The 18191-nt window shown below is 37.2% G+C and overlaps 1 protein-coding gene across 2 annotated transcripts in view; it reads left to right on the forward strand.

Moving 5' to 3' along the window:
* Med13l (mediator complex subunit 13L) overlaps positions 1 to 18191 on the forward strand; it is a 195115-nt gene that overhangs the window by 84912 nt on the left and 92012 nt on the right. For both annotated transcript variants that reach the window (XM_048342889.1, XM_048342888.1), the window contains exon 3: positions 11271 to 11355. In XM_048342889.1, the coding sequence (XP_048198846.1) occupies positions 11271 to 11355 (85 nt within the window). The remainder of the gene's footprint in view (positions 1 to 11270; positions 11356 to 18191) is intronic.

Genomic DNA, 18191 nt, shown 5'->3' on the forward strand with positions numbered 1-18191 from the left:
TCATCATAGGTAGTGCAAGAATGACAAACTAATCCCTTCCTAATAATGTAAGAAAATTAGGCAAGTTACAGTTGTACCAGGAAAATAACCTGACCATGCTGATACTGGTCTTGATCTTCTCAAAATGTGATCATTGGTATTTTGTGTGAATATATGCACACGTACACACTTTTGTGTGTGTGTGTATGTGTGTTATGAAAATCCATTTTTGCAGTCCAGTTTTACAACCTGTAGTTTCTTCAAGCATCTGTTTTAAGTTGAAAATCCTCTAATGTTGAGTTTTTATGATGAAAATATGAGAATCACCTGTACGCTGTGTTGTAGCAATGGTATGAATTTTTCTGTTCTGCAAGTAAAAGTAAACATATCTCTTATGCTGGTTAGTAGAAGTTACCTTCTCGATTTTCTATTTTGTTCACTGAATCTTTCAAATACTGTTCCTGTGGTATACCCTATCTTCCTCCTCCCTCTTCTCTCCTCTGGGTGGAGTTTGAACTGGGGTTTGAACTCGGCCAAAATTTTGTTAGGCAGATGCTATATTGCTCGAGCCACATTCCTAGTCTTTTTTGCTTTTATTTTTTCAAATAAGGCTTCTTTTTAATGTCCAGTTTATCCTGGAATTCAATTCTATTTATGCTTCTCATGTACCGGGGATGAAAGGTGCATATCACCACACTTAGCTTTTTATTTTTTGAGGTGAAGTCTCATAAAATTTTTCTTTTCCAATCTGGCTTTGAACCTATATTCTCCTGATCATCATCTCCCAAATAGCTCAGATCACAGGACTTAGCTACCACATGGCTTGCTGGGTGGTTTATTTATTTATTGTAATATGTCCTTAGTGTTTAGCTGGTATATGCTTCACAGATTATTTTTATGCATATTTTCCATAAATAAATACTTTGCTTTCCTAGTAATTGTCTTGTTTTGTCTCCAAAATAAAATAGTAAGATTGAAAGGGTGGAATTTGTGGCTATTTACTCTAGTGTTTCTCAGGCCAGGAGAGATTATCTCTCAGGGATATTTGACTATGTCTGCAACCATATTCTGGTTGTTACAGTTGGGGATAGAGTATAATTGATGTCTAATGAGTTGAGTTCAGGGATACTGCTAAATATTTGTAATGAACAACATAGCACCTTACAGCAAAATATATTTGACTTGAAATGTCAATCTTGCCTAGTTTTTAAGACCTGAAAGCTAAAAGTTTACATGTACTAACTTAGTAGCCTAGTTACAAGCATGTTCTTCATGTGTATTTAAGTGAAATATGTTAATTAGAGTATAAGATGTATTTACTCGTCCCTGTTTATTTTTCTGGTTAGTTCAAAGCTTGCTCTGCTTTTGGGTTTTTAAAGTGGCTGAGATACTTGCAGAGAATTTATATTGTATGAGAATCCACACATAATCCACACCTTCCAACTTGCACATGTTGCATTCAGCTACTTCCTAACTGCCAGTAGTAGTATTGCTGCATTGTCTGCTGAAGGACTTCTGCAGCCACTAAATTACCAGTTCCCTTACAGTACATCACAGGAAGCTGGCAGATCCAATGATCCATCTGTTATCACACCCATCAAGTGTGTTGGCTCCAGAGGGAAAAGGCTGCAGATTGGAGCTCAGTGTGTGAGAGAAGCAGTGAGATTCCAAGATGCGAATCATTCTTTCTGTTCACAAAGTCCTTTCTGGCCTTTTGACAAGTTTGACTTGCTCATTTCTAAAATAGCCTTTCAGTTTCTGATATCATTACCTTTTCATTAATATTTTCAGAAAAATGAGACATGTTAACAAAGGTAATTATTTTTCTGAGAATGCAGTTTCTGAGAATTTAGCCTCTCTACTCCCTGGGGAATTTTTGGTCAGATTGTTGTAGAAAATGAGCAGTGGAAAATTGAAACTGCGCAATCTGTCAAGTTTTATTTTTAAAATAGTTGTTCTTAACCTGAGCTAAAGCAAGTAGTGTGCAAGAGTTTTATGTTACTCCATTGTGGCCAATAATTTTTTTTAATCCATACAAGTACGATCACTTTCAAAAAAGTAATTATAATTAGTTTCTGGTGATTTTAAGGAACCTCTTTGTTTTGTAGAAGGTCATAGATATTTATGATACCAAGGTCTTTTGTAGAGTCTCTAAGGTCTTTTAGACAAATGCGTTCATGCTGTACTTACTGGGGCTTTAAACCTTTGGTGACTCCCCTGGAGGTAAGTAGGTGTGTGCTGGGCCTTGTTGTCCTGTGAATAGTCTTATTTATCCAGAGTTTATCCTTTGGCACAGCATAATGTCTGGTTTGGGCAGGCAAAAATCCATCTCCAAATTACTGTCTGTAGTATATGTCATTTTGGTTTCAAAAGGGCAAAATGGTCAGAGAAGAAATCTGATAGTACTGTACGAATAATCAAAACTTAGGGAGAGTATTGCTTTTCCTACACTGCAGTACCTAAAATGAATATGAATAGTGAGTATTTCAGTTTATCTTCAGTTTTAAGTAATTCTGAAAAAAAAGATTTAAATTGTCTATCCTGGGCTGTAATATCTGACTTATTATAAATAAAAAATTTCAAATATTATCTGCCAGATGAGAATGTTTGCTTGACTAAACACAAGGACGTTGCATTGCATGGTGGCACACTCTTGTAATTCTAGCTGGATTCTGATGTAGGCAAGCGGGTCACAATTTGAAGTCAGCTCTGGCAAAAGCAAAAACAAATGAAAGCATAAAGGAGTGGGGTCATAGCTTAAGTGACAAGAGCTGTGAGTGTGTGTGTGTTTTCTTTAATCCTTATCACCTACAAATCCCTTTGTATTTTATTTCCTTGATTTGTTTTTCTCAAGAATGCTTTTTATTAACCATACTAATTATCGAGTTTAAATAAAAATCTTATTTGTATCACATCTTTTATATACTTGTTTGTACAGCAATATTTTAAGCCTTATGATCCTATTTGATTTTCATAGAAATGAAATAAATTACAATCAAGAATGTACAGTTTTTCCTCGGTCATTTGGTAAAAGCTAACTAAGCCTTTAATAGAAATCTGTTTTGTGTGAAGATCCTTTAAATCCTTTTCTGACATATATAATTTATCTCAGAGGTTGAGTAGGAGGGCCTGGAGGTGTGCCTTAATAGGTGAGCATGTGCTGAGCATGTGTGAGGCCCCGAGAGCAATCTCTCATATTTAGCACACCTTGTTGTGTTTTGTTAGGTTATATTTTACTTCACTCTGAATATCTTTCTTAAGATCACAGTGCTTTTCTTTGTGGAAGATTCTCTTCACACAAAAATTGACCTTGCCCCCTGTACCCACTATGCCAAAAAATTCCTGGGCAGCTGAAAGACAGGAAATGAATAAGTGAATAATTTCCTATAGTTGTATGCCACAAAGGAATTGGTGAGAGGGAGAACCTGCTGGAGGAGGCTGAGCAGAGGATGAGCCAGCCAGTCAGGAAGGACAGAGGCCCTGAGTTCACTTTGCTTCAGAAATAGAAAGCTGGTGCTTTTAAATCTGGTAAGGCATGGGAAATGGAAGAAGTAAATGGAAGTGAGCTCAGGTGGGACCTTGTGGACTATGGTAAGGACCATTGGAAGGCCGCAGTGATGTGACTTGAAGTGTGAAAAGATCACATTGACTCTTAGAAAAGGAGAACTTAAGGTGCGTCAGAGAAATCAGGGATGTCTCACAACTTAAAAAAATAAAAAGATTTCAAGAAACTGAACACTATCTGTTCTTTATAGAGTATTAGTAGATCTTTTGTTCAAGCAGTGTGTTTCTTGTTACTACTGTACTGTACTGTACTGTAGGATACAAAGTAAATGAATTATGAACACACATGTACTGTAGTCCTCAAGAAGTATTACAGCCATTACCAGAGCTTCCTGAATCCACCATAACTCTCCTGTCCCCCTTCGTGTTAAATAAATGCTAAGTACCTTAGGCTTTGTAGCTTATGAAATTTGGTCAGATACCTATTGATAAAAGATTTATATGTTTTAAAAGGTAATTTGAGCTATAATTATTTGGAAAATACATTTTTTCCTCTATGAAACCCCTATTTTAAATGTTGGAAAGGTTCTAAGGCTAGCCTATCAAAATTTAAATTAACCTATAATGTTTCACTTTAGTATTGGTTTGTTTTGGGGGGTATATGATGAGGGGTGTAAATTGGCTAGGTCTTGTTAACATTGGAAATCTTCAGAATCTATCTTAGAAGACTTGACTGCATTCTAGTGCACCTCAATAGAATTGTGCATTTTAAGAGCTGGAAAGAATTTCAAGGAAAGTACGAAAGAAAGAGTAGAGCCAGTAAAGTATTAGCTTTGCTATTGGACCAGGCTTTCTGGTTTCTGGGCCCATTTGCTTCTTTATTTTTCCCAGTGCTTTGCAAATTATGTCCTCTTTATAAACTCTTGGTATTTATCTTGTCAAGTGAGTTCTGTGGAACATGATAATTTATAATGGATAAAACTGTAAGTGGAGCCAGACTTGTGGTGTACTTCTGTAATCCTGACAATCAGGCTGTTAAGGCTGGAGGATTGTGAGTTCCAGACCAGCCTGGAGTACATAGTGAAGCCCTGTCTGAAGAGTTAAACAACAACAACAACAACTCCCAAGCTCTCCAGGGAGTAAAACTGCAACTATACTACTGATGCTGTGGAGATAGAAAGGGCTGGAAAAAATTGTAGGGCTCTTTTTAGGATGCCTGTCCTCAGAGCACTACTGGGAGAAAACCCTTACTGCAACTACTCAATTCTGCCCCCCTCCCCCATTTGTTCCCTCTCCAAAATGATTGAGTCACATAGCTCTCTAATCAAAACAACATCGCAGCCAATTTTAGAAAGAATATAGACTTGCACTCACTCACCACTGTGGAAATAACAGAACTTCATTTCCTAAAGTACTTGCCATTTTTATATTGAATCATGTTAATGCAGAGGAATTTTGTCATGTTGACACAACTACACAGAGTAAAGCAATGTTGATACTATTGCAAAACTTTGGTCGTTTCTAAATTTTTTGCTTGTGAGTTGGAATTGTTTTAGCTGTTAAGTTTCAGATAAAACCATTTTTTTTTCCTAGATGAATTACAGGGCAGAGTTTTGAGAAACATACTGATTTTTCAATAGTTTTTTCTTTTTCCTTTCCTCTTCCTCATCCCCCCTCCCCCCTTACTTTGGCCTTTTTGGCTTATGACTGACTAGTGCCTCACCACTTGAGTCACCCATGCCATAGGTGACTGGCATTTTTGTGGTTAACTGGACTTCAGTCTTCAGATCTCAGCCTCTTAAGTAGTTAGGATTTAGGCCTGAGTCACCATACCAGCAGCTGGCAAGTAATAGGCTGCTTTTGTGTTAAGAAACCATAAATTATTTTTGATGACTTGGGTGCTGTGGCTGGTTGAGTGTGACACTAAGGACTTAGGTGTTAAAATCTGTTTTCTGTGTGATGATGTTAAGATGGGACATTAGGTCATTTGAGGCATTTCCTGGCCTTGGGCTCTTACCTGATGTTTCCTGTAATCTGAATTCTCAGGACTCTGAGATCTGGGGATCTTAGTTCAAAGCCACTCCTGGTAGACAAATCTATGTGACTCTCATCTCCAGTTAACCAGCAAAAAGCCAGAAGTGGAGGTGTGTCTTATCAAGTGGTAATTGCCAGCCTGGAGGGGAAAAAGGCAAGCAAGAGCCTGCGATCCTGAGTTCAGGCCCTAGTATTAGCACATACATACATACATACATACATACATGCATGCATGCATGCATAAATAGATAAATAGAAAAATAAATGTCAAGAGGAATAGTTTGGATCTATTTAGTGTCAGATAAGGATATAATAGAAATTCATCTGGAAACAAAATAACTTTATTAAATGAAAATATACTGGTTGCTAGAATACACTTAAGATGAATTTTTAAGTAAAACAGTTTTTGCTGTGGTGACATGTTATTATTGACAGTTTTGTGATTTTCAAACAGAAGAGAAAATCTGTGAAAGTAATTTGATTTGTTGATAGGGAGTCATGATTGTATTTAGGACCAAGGACTAAAATAAGAAAGAGTTGCTGGTACTTACAGAGTAGAACTGGTAAGGATGGCATCATCTGCATTGTTTGGTTCTAGATGATAAGGAGATTTCGCACATGTGGTTATGATGTTGTGTGGTACACATCCACTTCAGCACACAGTGTTTTAATGCATGTTACAGGGCTCATCTGTGGACACATTAAGATAAGCCGCAGATATTTGAGTTTCTAACCTGGTGTGATATCATGGGTTGAAAAAGCCTTCTTAAACTCAATAGTGTAATATTGCTCAAACAGTTTTCTGTGTTAAAAATTTGTTTTTTCTTATAGCCCTTCCTCCTCCCTTTTTGCGGAGTCAGTAACTGGATCATATCCCTTATGCTTGTTTGACAAGTGCTCTACCACTGAGTTGAGCCCCAACTGTAATTATCTAGTTTTAAAGCTATTTTCTGTTTTGTGACCTAGATTTTTTTCTTAGTTTTGCTTATTTTTATTTATTTACTGTTTTAATGATTTTGTATGTATTTTTGTTAATGCACTTAACACAGTTTTAACTATGATCTTTTAGTTCCTATCATATACGCCTCTCCCCTCCCCCCAACCACCAAACTCTCCATGCACTAATAACCCAGCAGCACACATGTATGAACCTTACTTAAAAGGCTGAAGTTGGGAATGTTTAGAGAGAGGTCCACCTTTTCAAATCCCATTAAAAATGGACTCTGCATATTGCAGTATAATGAGGCTTATAACTTCTCTACCTTAAATTAGGGCTTTTTATATTTATAGCTTGAGCCTTCATCAGGTGCAGTCACTGGTGGTTGTTGGGTCATATGGCAAAAAATTATTCTATGCTTCTAATGAAAAGCACATTTTAAATATTGTTGAAATCAATAAAAGCAGGCTTTCTTTCTTGGAGTATCATTTTACAATAAAGAAAAAAAAGATTTATTTTTGTAGTAATACTAGGAAGATAAAGCCAAGGGAACAAACTGAAGTAAAAAGTAAGTTAATGGTAAAAGAAGCAGAGAGAAGGTAGGCCAGTTATTAAAATGACAAAACAATTTTGCTATTTGCCTTCAAAGATGAAGATATAGGGAGGAGCTTACTTAATAAGAGGTCTTATCTATTTGCCACAGGCTGTGTAGTGAAGGCAAGCTGGAATGAGTACCCATCATGTCTGAAGGAGATGGGTCCAGAGCCAGGTCTGAAGCAACCTTTGTGTACCAAGCCTTCGTAGTAGCCAGCTCCTCCTTATATTCATGTCTCTCCCCTTCCCCCTCTTTCTTTTTGCTGCATTTGCTATTTTAACCTATCAGTTAAAAAATAATTACTATGCTGGTATGGCTGGCAGCACATATAGGAAAAATATTCTGTCTCTTAATTAAACGTGATTATAGTTTTTTTTCCCTCATCTATAAATGTGCTTGTGTGTAACGAGAATGCATTAGTCTCGGCCTGATGTACGAAATGAAAAGCAGCAAGAAGCAACACCATTGTTATTACTCCAGGCGTGTCTAATGAATCGTGTTTCCATGTTCTCTCGGTCACGCCATAGAGTGCCCTCAGCCAGGGCTAAGCCTTCTGTAAAATGCTCTTTAAGATTGTTGTAGCAAGAACACGCTGGATGAGGGGGGTGGGGAGAGAACGCCAAAGACAGCTGCATTTCAAACATTTACAGCTCCAAGGATCACCCAATTTAATAAGTGATAGATAACTGTTTGAGCTTTAATGTGAAGGTCAATTTGGGTACTTAATAGTTTAGTAGCACGGTGGTATGTGTATGTGGGGGTAGGGGTTATCACATGACAAAAGGAAAAAATTTTAAACTTTATATTCAGTTGTGGCAATATTGAAATCAATAATTGAGCCATTTGAGCAATGACATCAGTGACGTCATTGTGCTATAAGAAGTTTATAAAGATGTTTACTTGTAGCATTGATGGATTCAAATATAAGTAAATGGTCTAAGTGAATCACTTGTATGGTTTTCTTTTTGAAAGTTTACTTTTATCTTGTGATCATTGTTCTGATGTTGAGCTTCTTGATAATTTCTGAACATGTAGCTTTTCTAAATTAAAAAGTGCTTAATAAATAACAGTAGCCCTATTGAAAGATATTTCAAATATGTATGCTTATAAAAATAATATATCCTGAAGTAAGTCTGGAAAGTGCACAAACAGGTAAAGGACAAGATAATTCTAGCAACCCAGAATAACCAACAATTTTGAGAACTGCCCTTTCTGGACCCTTTTTTGTTCATATATTTTTGAGCATGGTAATTAAGAGCATGCAATAGTTTTAAAAGACAAACAGTAACAGTAATATCTTTGAAAGGAGTAAATAGTGAATGGGGACAAATTCAGTTGTTAGGAGTCAATAGCAGTCATTGTGTAGGGTTTCTTTTTCAATATGTAGCTATTAAAATAACACTGAAGTCTGTTTTCTGTATCATTTGTCTTTTGAAGATCTTGTGCAATTCACCTGGAAATGTAGTTTTATTTCCTTCAGTTGAAATTTCACAGCCTTTAGGTGGAGTCCTGTGATCCATTGAAATGCTAACTTGGGTCATGTCTCTACTGTTAAAATGCACTGTAGTTGCCACCATTAAAATTCTGGTTATTCTGCAACTGGCAGAAGACCCTGCTGTTAGAGATCCCTTAGGAAGACATTATACTGATAGAGTTTAGGAAGACATTATACTGATAGAGTTTTGAATCTCAACTGTGTTTTTGTCTACTGAATGATATCAACAGTTATAATCATTTTAAGTTTCAAACAGATTGGAACAAGTCAGCTATTTTGATATGTACCTTTTATTCGTAATTATTGTCTCGTGTGTGTGTGTGTGTGTGTACATGCGTGTGTGTGCGCATGTGCATGTCTGTCTGTCCTGGGCTTGAACTCAGGGTCTGAGCGCTGTCCTTGTGCTTTTTTCTCTAGGGCTCTACCACTTATGCCATAGCTCTACTTGTAGGTCTTTTTGCTGGTTAAGTGGAGATAAGACTCTCATTGACTTTCTTGCCCAAGCTGGCTTTGAACTGTGATCCTCAGATCTTAATCTCCTGAGTAGCTATGATGACAGGTGTGAGACACTGGCACCTGGCTTGTCATTATTATTTGATTGATAAATTGACATTGGGAAAATTATAATCCATTTCCAACATAGTTTTGTTCAGGTGATAACCAAATTTTCTCTTATCCATGAGCAGTTCAAGAAGTCAGACATCTAATTAGGTTGAATTTGAATTTGCTGATAATAAGTCCATTTAGTTATTAATTACTTTAAATACAGGTTTTTGCAAAGTAATCAATAGTAGTAATCAATAGCATCATAACCATGATCAGTCAGTTGTATTATATAATAATCAGATTGTTTTTGTGGGTATAATACTGTAGCTTGAAGTTAATGTAGCCTTATTTTTCTTGGTTCAAAAAAAATTTTGGGGGGGGTGGGGGGTGGGGGGGTGGGATGTGTGTGTGGTTCCTAGGGCTTCGACTCATGTCTTAGGCGTGGTTCCTGAGCCTCTTGTGCTCAAGGTTAGCCGCCTACTATGTGAGCCACAGTACTTCCAGCTTTTTCTGAGTGGTTTACTAGAGATAGGCTCAGGGGGACTTTTCTGCCCAGGCTGGCTTTGAACCGAGATCCTCAGATCTCAGCTTCCTGAGTAGCTAGGATGATAGGTGTGAGCCACTGGTGTCTGGCTTTGTTGTCAATTTTAAAGAAATTGAATGCATTACAATTTCTTTCTTTTAAGTATTTTATTTGATGGAGTCCATCAGATTAGATAATGTTTTGTTATTATAATGCCTGCTTATTGTACTTATTTGGAAGTAGATATACAATTTAAAATTTTTATCTTTTTAGACTATATTTGTATATGTTGAAGATAAAGGTTGAAACAAAGGTAATAGGCAGATTATAAACCCTTAGTGCCAGCCTGTTACTGGAATGTGTCTTGAAAACAATCCCCTTATTGTGTGCCTTGCTTTAAACCATTTGTATTTCTAGAATTTGGAGTAAAATTTGATATTCAGTAGTTTAAATGCCCGAATAAGAAGTACCATCCCTGAAAACTGCCCCTCCCCCTCTGGAATTTGCACTTGCCAGTGTTGGATCCCAGCTCAATGTTCTGGATAATAGGTTTCATTAGTTTTGATGCCTGAGGTAAAAAAGCAGTAGGTGGGAGTAAGAAGTGTTTTTGATGTCTAGACGTTCATTTCAGCTGTTGCTGCAATATGATACATTAAAAGGAAATGTATATCATAGCTCAGAGGAAATATGTATTCTTTGAAAGTAATTCTAGTTTTAAATTGTTTAAGGTAGAGTGACCTGAATTCTAAAAGCCCAAGCTTGAATTTCTTCAGGGTTTCACCATCTTTATGTTCTCCTTTACCCTACCCCACTTTTCCTTCCCCAGTTCTTTCTCCTTCAAGTAAAGTGTGTCATCTGTGCTCGAAGACTTGGAAGGGGTATCTTTCCATGAATTCTGCTGGGAAATACAAAATCATTGTGTTTTGCAGCTTTGGTACTTTGCCATATTGGCCCCCTCTTTCGCGCCCACCCCCCACCCCCAACATTTTGTTTGGGTTTTCTTTTAAAGACACTTAATTCTTCGAGTGAATTTTTGGCAAATTGGAAAGAAATATTACAAATTTAGAGGATTATGAAAAATTATTTGGGCACTAAGCAGTAATTATTGCTATTTAAAATTTTGTTATAAGATACTGTCTTGCTAAAAACCATATAATATACTTTACAGTTTATTTTATTATGAGTATTATGTTTAAAAAGGCCAAGTAGCAGGAATTTCAACAAATTCTGATAATAGCTTTTACAGTTTAAGTGAGATTAGTATCAGAAAATTTTCTTTGTACTTAGGCAGCAGTTGTAATACTCAGCTTGGTTTTCATTCTTAAGTTGGCTGTAATAGGTGAAACTATAGTAGGGGAATGTTTTAATTTAGGAATTCTTTGTTTTTGTTCTATTTTGCTATTCATTTGTTGCAAATGTATATTAGAGTTCTTGCTTTATTTTCTTCTGAGATCAACAGGAATTTAATATGAAATATATAATAGTATACTGGGCTGTTGAGAATGTCTCTTATTCATTCTCTGGGTGCTGAAACATTTTTTTCTGATTAAATTATTTAACTCGTTAAGTTTGCTTTAGAAAAAAATGTTAATTTTTTTTAATTTGGATGTCCTTTTTACTGGTTCTTTTTTTTTCTTTTTTCTTTTTCTTGTTTCAGTTGTTGAAGAAGGACTATGGGAAAATGGCCTTTCCTATGAATGTAGGACGCTGCTCTTCAAAGCAATCCACAATCTATTAGAAAGGTAAGAGAGACATAGCATGGCAGTAGAATTGAACACTCAGGTATATGACAAGGTATTTGGAGGGTGTCTGGATGCAGTACTTTTACTAATATTGGCATCAATGTCAATATGTAAACTAGAATCCTGAAGTTTCTTCTTATTAAGTTTCAGGCATAGTACACAGAATTCTAATATGCTTTCCCTCCCCTAACCCTGTATGTGTTTCTTGCTTTTTATCTGTAATTTTGTTCTCTGAACCATTTGTAGACTAAGATGATAATGGGTTTATTTTTCCCTTGACTGTTTATGTATATTTCTCCAGACAAGGCTATTCTCTCATTTATATCAGTATCATTATGAAACTCTAACATTTAACATATTTAACTTTGCACACATCTAATGTAGAACACTGGCATTGGTGTGAAGCAGGTGTTGCTAGTTGTTGCACTTATGTTCTTCCACCGTTATTTGTCTTTGTTGACATTGCCATTTTTGGTGTGTATAGGGCATCTCTTCTTTCCATCAATTTGAGATTTCTTCATTTCTCATAATCAAATTAAAATTATACTTTCTAGTAATGCCATAAAATTGATGTTTTATGCCACTCAGTCACTGATAAGGTGGCAGAGATGTCAGTGTCATTAACAGTGTTAAATTTTATTTTGGTGCCGATACTAGGGCTTGGCCTCAGGACCTTGGCTGTCACTCTGCCTTTTCCACTCATCTCTAGTCCAGTGTTACTTATTTTTGGTGGAAATCCTGGGGCTTGAACTCTGGGCCTAGGTGCTGTCCCTGAGTTATTTTGCTCAAAGCTGGAGCTCTACTATTGGAACCACACATGTACTTCCAGCTTTTGGTGATTAACTGGAGATAAAAGAGTCTCATGGACTTTCCTGTTCAAATTGGTGTCAAACTGCCATCCTCAGATCTCATCTTTCTTTACAATGTTAATTTTTTACATGCTATTGTTCCTTTTAATCTTACGAGTTTACTTTGTAAGGATATATTTTCATTCCCTCTTAATTCCACAAATTTAGACTTGTGAATTCCTGTTTTATTCTATTGTTCATTGCTCTCATCATTTATTTTGTTACCTAATGTTCTTTCAGGTGTGGCTTTGGGAGACCCTTTCTTGGTGTCTCTTTTATATGCCCCCATCTTTATTTGAGTACCTCCTAACAGTTTGTTCCAGTCTGTCAGAGTTGTTTAGATGGAAAAGAATTGGTTAGTTAAGAACATTTATGGAAAAGTTATGTTTAGGTGAATGGACATCCTGAACTGTGGACTGTCACAGTCTACTGCTTATGATAGGTGAGCTATAATTGGTAAGTTGTCATCATCTCAAAAGACCCTACCCCTTAAATAGCTCTATTTCTTATTCTGAATTTCAGTTCTGTATCCTGAGATTTGGAGTAGACGTACAGCTATTGTAAGAGTTGAACTTTTTTTTTTTTTTTAACCAGTCCTGGGGCTTGAACTGAGGGCCTGGGCACTGTCTCTGAGCTTCTTTTGCTCAAGGCTAGCACTTTGCCACTTGAGCCACAGTGCTACTTCTGGCCTTTTCTGTGTATGTGGTACTGAGGATTCAAACCCAGGGCTTTCATGCATGCTAGGCAAGCACTCTTATCACTAAGCCACATTCCCTGAGCACTCTTAATTAGTCAGTATTTGGCAATTCTGTCTTCTACTGGAAAATGAGACAGAACAAAAGTACTTATACATTACTTTCAGAAAAATATGGAAAATTATTTCCATAATTTCCAAATTATGTCCATAATCTATATTATAATGAAGCTCTTTTTTCTTGGTTAGTTGTGAGGCATGAACTCTGAGCCTGAGCACTGTTTGTGAACTCTGCAGCTCAAGGCTAACCCCCTACCACTTGAGACACAGCCACTTCCAGTTTTCTGGTGGTTGATTGGAGATAACTTTCCTGCCCGGCCTGGCTTTGAACTATGATCCTCAGATCTCAGCCTCCTGAGTAGCTAGGATTATAGGCGTGAGCCACTGGTGCCCAGCATGAAGTTTCTTCTATTAGTAATTTGTATTCTTTTAAACACAATTATTTTTACATAAAATTTTAAGATACAGGAGCAAAGCCTATACTTTTTAATACTGTAACTCATTGTTTTCTATGTGATGGTTTAATCTTTTCAGAAAAATATTACTGACTTTGTGGTTGATCTGGTTTTTTTTTTTTTTCCATTTTTTGTGTTTTAAATGGTAGCACATTTTCCTTGATGGAAGAAAAATTTAAGAGCAGGAATAGGGAAGGGAGAAGAGAAATGCACATACAGTAATTCACTTATTCTGGGTTCATGAATTCAGAATTTATGATAGAAACCAAAAGCCCAGGTGAAGCTGATTTATTGTTAAAAACAATAGAAAACAAAACAAAATTGATTGCAACATGCAGTAAAGTTTGGGATAGATCAGAAGAACTTTATATTTTATTGGAACTTTTGGTTTTATTTATTTACTTGACCAGTTTCCCTAAACACCCTGAGACTTAGACACTTTCCAGCCTTTTCTGTTTATGTAGTGCTGAGGAATTGAACCCAGGGCTTCATGCATGTAAGGCACTAAGCAATATTCCCAGCCCATTCTTTTTTTAAAGTGCCAGTTCCAGGGCTTGAACTTGGCATTCTGGAGCTGTCCCTGAGTTTTATTTGTTCAGAGGTAGCATTCTGCTTCTTGAACCACTTCTGGCTCTTTGGTTGGTTAAATGGAGATCGGCGTCTCATGGACTTTTCCTCAGTTGTCAGCCTCCTGAGAAGCTAGGGTTATAGACATGAGCCACTGGTGCCTGATGATAGCTTGAGATTCTTGTAAAAAACTATTCTAATTCTTTTGTCCTATTGAAAAATGTCTTTATCAAACTTTAAGTTGTATGAATTATAGTCACCCTTCTTATGAGGCAGAAACGCATTTTAAATGGTGGTGGTTAGCGCTCTTACTGTCAACAGGAGTTGGCAAAAGGCTGATGCCCATTTGTTGTGATTCAGATCACTTGCTTTAACTTTTATTTGTTTATAACCCAAACTTCTTGAGATATACTTTATCTTTTTCCTGGCAATTTTCTGTTATACCTTTTTTTCTCCCTACTCATTTAAAGTACACTGATTTAGTGTGAGTTTCTGGAGTTAAAACTAGAGCTAATGTTATCTAATAGATCACAAGGACTGTATTCCTTACAGGGTCTGTGTACTTCTTGAAGCAATGTTTTCTTTCCTGTGTATATAACATAAACAAAGCTTGTATAAGGCATATCTTTTTTAAACATTACATATGTTTAATTAAAAAGGAATTCACATACCACTTTGATACACTCTCATTTTTAAATTGATCTTTATGAAAGGCTATATTTACTAGAGCATACAGAATGATGCCACTGAAATTATAAATAATTTCACCATAGAAATTAATGAGCACTCTAACTTTCACAGTGAAGAAGACCATTTCATTTTGTGTTACTGTTTACTGGTGCCAAGGTACTACTATGTGGATGCTGTGTAGAATAGTTTAAATTCTCATGTAATTTAACTTCATATACTTTTATTTTCTCATTTCTCTTGTAACTCTTCAATATTTACCCTACACTGTATTTATTATATACATCCAGCCAGAGTCATCCATCCATTAAAACACAATTACTGCCATGTTTTTTTTTTTCCATAAAGGTATTAGCTAACACATGTTAACATATTGGGCTATAATTTCATACATTTTTCTAGGGGCACACACATCTACTAATCTTTTTCTTCTTTGCCTTCATTGATAGGAGATATTTTAGGCTTCAGCTTTACCACTTGTGTGACATGGCCCACTTGAGCTTGAGTCACTTGAGCTTACTGATCCCATTCATTCTACCTATAAAAGGGTTGTTTGGTTAGCTCAGTTGTACCTTTTTATTATAAGAGCTCAGTGGATGATTGTTTACTAAAAGAAATTCAGTAAAATAATACTATTTTTAGTGTTTGAAAAACCACTAAAAGCTACATAGCAAATTCTAGTATCCCATTTCATAATATCCTTTTTATGTAGACATAAGTTATTGGATATTTTTGGTATATGAACACAGATTTCCAAAAGAGCTCTTCCCTCTTCAGAGAATAGTTAGCATTAGAATGTATTTTTTACACTAAGTAGAAATCAGTTTTCTTACTATTGTTTTGGCAGGGAAGGGATCCTATATAACTCCTCTAGCCCTACTTATGTATGGTAGCATGTGCGATATCAAACCTGAGTGGGTTTACCCCGGTTTGTAGGTATTATCATATAATATTGAACTTTCTGCCTCTTTGTCAGCCCTCTGTTAAGCCCCATTTCCATATTGCTATTGCCTGTTTCATCACTCAGGATAGGCTTAGGTATACTGCATTAACAGAAGAGCTGATCCTTCAAGCTCACACTAGTAGAGGTGTGTTTCTTGCTCACATTACAAATCCACTATGAACCATTGACCACAGTACTGCTTTATCAGGTTCCCTGCTGAAGGATACCCTGTCTCACACAGACTTCATTGTCACTTCATTCACAAGTGTTGCATACCATTTCTTCTCAAATTTTATTGGCCAAACATTCACCACGAATTGAAAGCTAAGTAGAAATTGTCAGTGGAAGAAATCAAAGTCAAATGATCGAACTTGGTGTCATGATGGGAAGGAAAGGGATATACTTGGGGAAAGAATACATCAATAATACAGAAATTGAGTATTTCCTTTTGCTCATAACCTGTCCTCCAAACATCTCCTTGTGATATCACTGAAACACAAATATTTCTGAAATACAAGCACAGATAGGTTTGTACATGGCTTTTATCATTCATCTACCCACTCACTGGGGCTTGAACTCAGGGCCTCTCACTCTTGCTTGGCTTTTTTGTTCAAAGCCGAGCCACCAGCACTCAGTTATCCATGTCCTCGTCCTCGTCCTCGTCCTCGTCCTCGTCCTCGTCCTCCTCCTCCTCCTCCTCCTCCTCCTCCTCCTCTCCCCTCTCTCTAATTCTTCCCCCTTCCTCCTCCCCCTCCTCCCCTCCCCCTTTCCCCTCTCTCTCCTCCCCTCCCCCCTCCCCCTCCCCCTCCTCCCTTCCCCCTTTCCCCTCTTTCTCCTTCCCCCTTCCTCCCCCTCCCCCCTCCCCCTTTCTCTTCTCTCTCCTCCTTCCCCCTTCCTCCTCCTCCTCCCCCTCCCTTCCTCCTCCTCCTCCCCCTCCTCCCCTCCCCCTTTCCCCTCTCTCTCCTTCCCCCTCCTCCCCCCCTCCCCCTTTCCCTTCTCTCTCCTCCTTCTCCCTTCCTCCTCCTCCCCCTCCCCCTTCCCCTCCTCCTCCCCTCCCCCTTTCCCCTCTTTCTCCTTCCCCCTTCCTCCTCCTCCCCCCTCCCCTTTCCCTTCTCTCTCCTCCTTCCCCCTTCCTCCTCCTCCTCCCCTCCTCCTTCCCCCTTCCCCCTTACCCTTTCCTCCTCCCCTCCTCCTTCCCCCTTCCCCCTTACCCTTTCCTCCTCCCCCCTTCCCCCTTACCCTTTCCTCCTCCCCCCTTCCCCCTTACCCTTTCCTCCTCCCCCTCCCCCTCCCCTCCTCCTCCTCCCCCCTCCCCATCCCCCCTCCCTTAAGCTTTGAGCCATAAAATACCCCTGATGATGAACTACTATTAATTTACTTGTTACTATCAATTTGGCTTGACTGTCTCCTTTCCTTATTCTCTACATCCTTCTCCTCACCTCACTTTCTAAAAATGATAGTAGTTCACATTGGTTTTACCAGTCTTTTTCATATAGTGAAATTTTGTTATGTATTAATAGTAATTTTTCTCAAAGCTTGTACTCTATTCTAAGTTTATTTGTGTTACACTTATCAACAATGGAAAAATACTTTATGAGTAGATTTTAGAAAACATTTTGCAGTAATTTTTCAGGAGTTTTTTTCATGTGGCATTTTGGGATTATACACATAATGCTTATTCTCTTGTAGTTGATGTAAGTTTTAATGATATACCAAATCTTTATTATATAAGCTCTACATAATGAAGTAAAGCTTTAGTTGAGAGTTTTGTAAAAGCCAGGTAATGTGTGCAGTTAAAAAAATACAGAATTTTTATTTCTTATTTCAGTGATTAGCATTGTAATGGACTAATGAAAACCTTGCTTTTTAGTTTTGTAGAAATACTTAAAATGTCTAGTTGTTGTAATGCTGTCAAGTTGCCATTATATATGCTAGTATAATTTAATTTTAAATGCCCTAAGTTTTTAGAATAAAACACATTTGCTAATTTGAATGGAAAGCAAATTTTTGTCCTCTGAACTTTAAACTATTGTAGATTGAATTGTTGGAATCTTTGGTGCTCTATTATGTCCGTGCTTACTCAGGGAGACTTTTATTCATGGGTGTAATTGGAGATAAGAATCTTAAAGGCTTTCCTGCCTGGGCTGACTTTAAACCCTGATCCTCAGATCTCAGCTTCCTGAGTAGCTAGGATTACAGGCGTGAACACTAGTGCCTAGCTTGACTCAGAGCTTCTTGGTTTGCCAAGATTTGGTGTTTAGAGTTAGTATTTTATTTGGAGAGTAAATAAAAATAATGTAGATTAAATTGGAATTGCAGTTAGGAAAACAATAAGGTACTTAGAAATTTCTAACTTTCACAGTTAAGGCGTAGTGATTTTGTAGAGTTCATTATCAAAGAATTAGTGAGTAATAACCTTGGCTGTGTGGCTTAGATTTCATAATAATACATATATTCACTGGAGCACAGTGAAGACATGATAATTCAACATTGCAGCAATGAAAGGCCTGGGGTATTATTTGATAGCACATAGAAGAAATTAGTAATCAGTAAATTCCCATTTTATTGAATGCCATAAGGAG

This window comes from Perognathus longimembris, chromosome 3 (assembly GCF_023159225.1).
Source record: "Perognathus longimembris pacificus isolate PPM17 chromosome 3, ASM2315922v1, whole genome shotgun sequence".
NCBI lineage: Eukaryota > Metazoa > Chordata > Mammalia > Rodentia > Heteromyidae > Perognathus > Perognathus longimembris.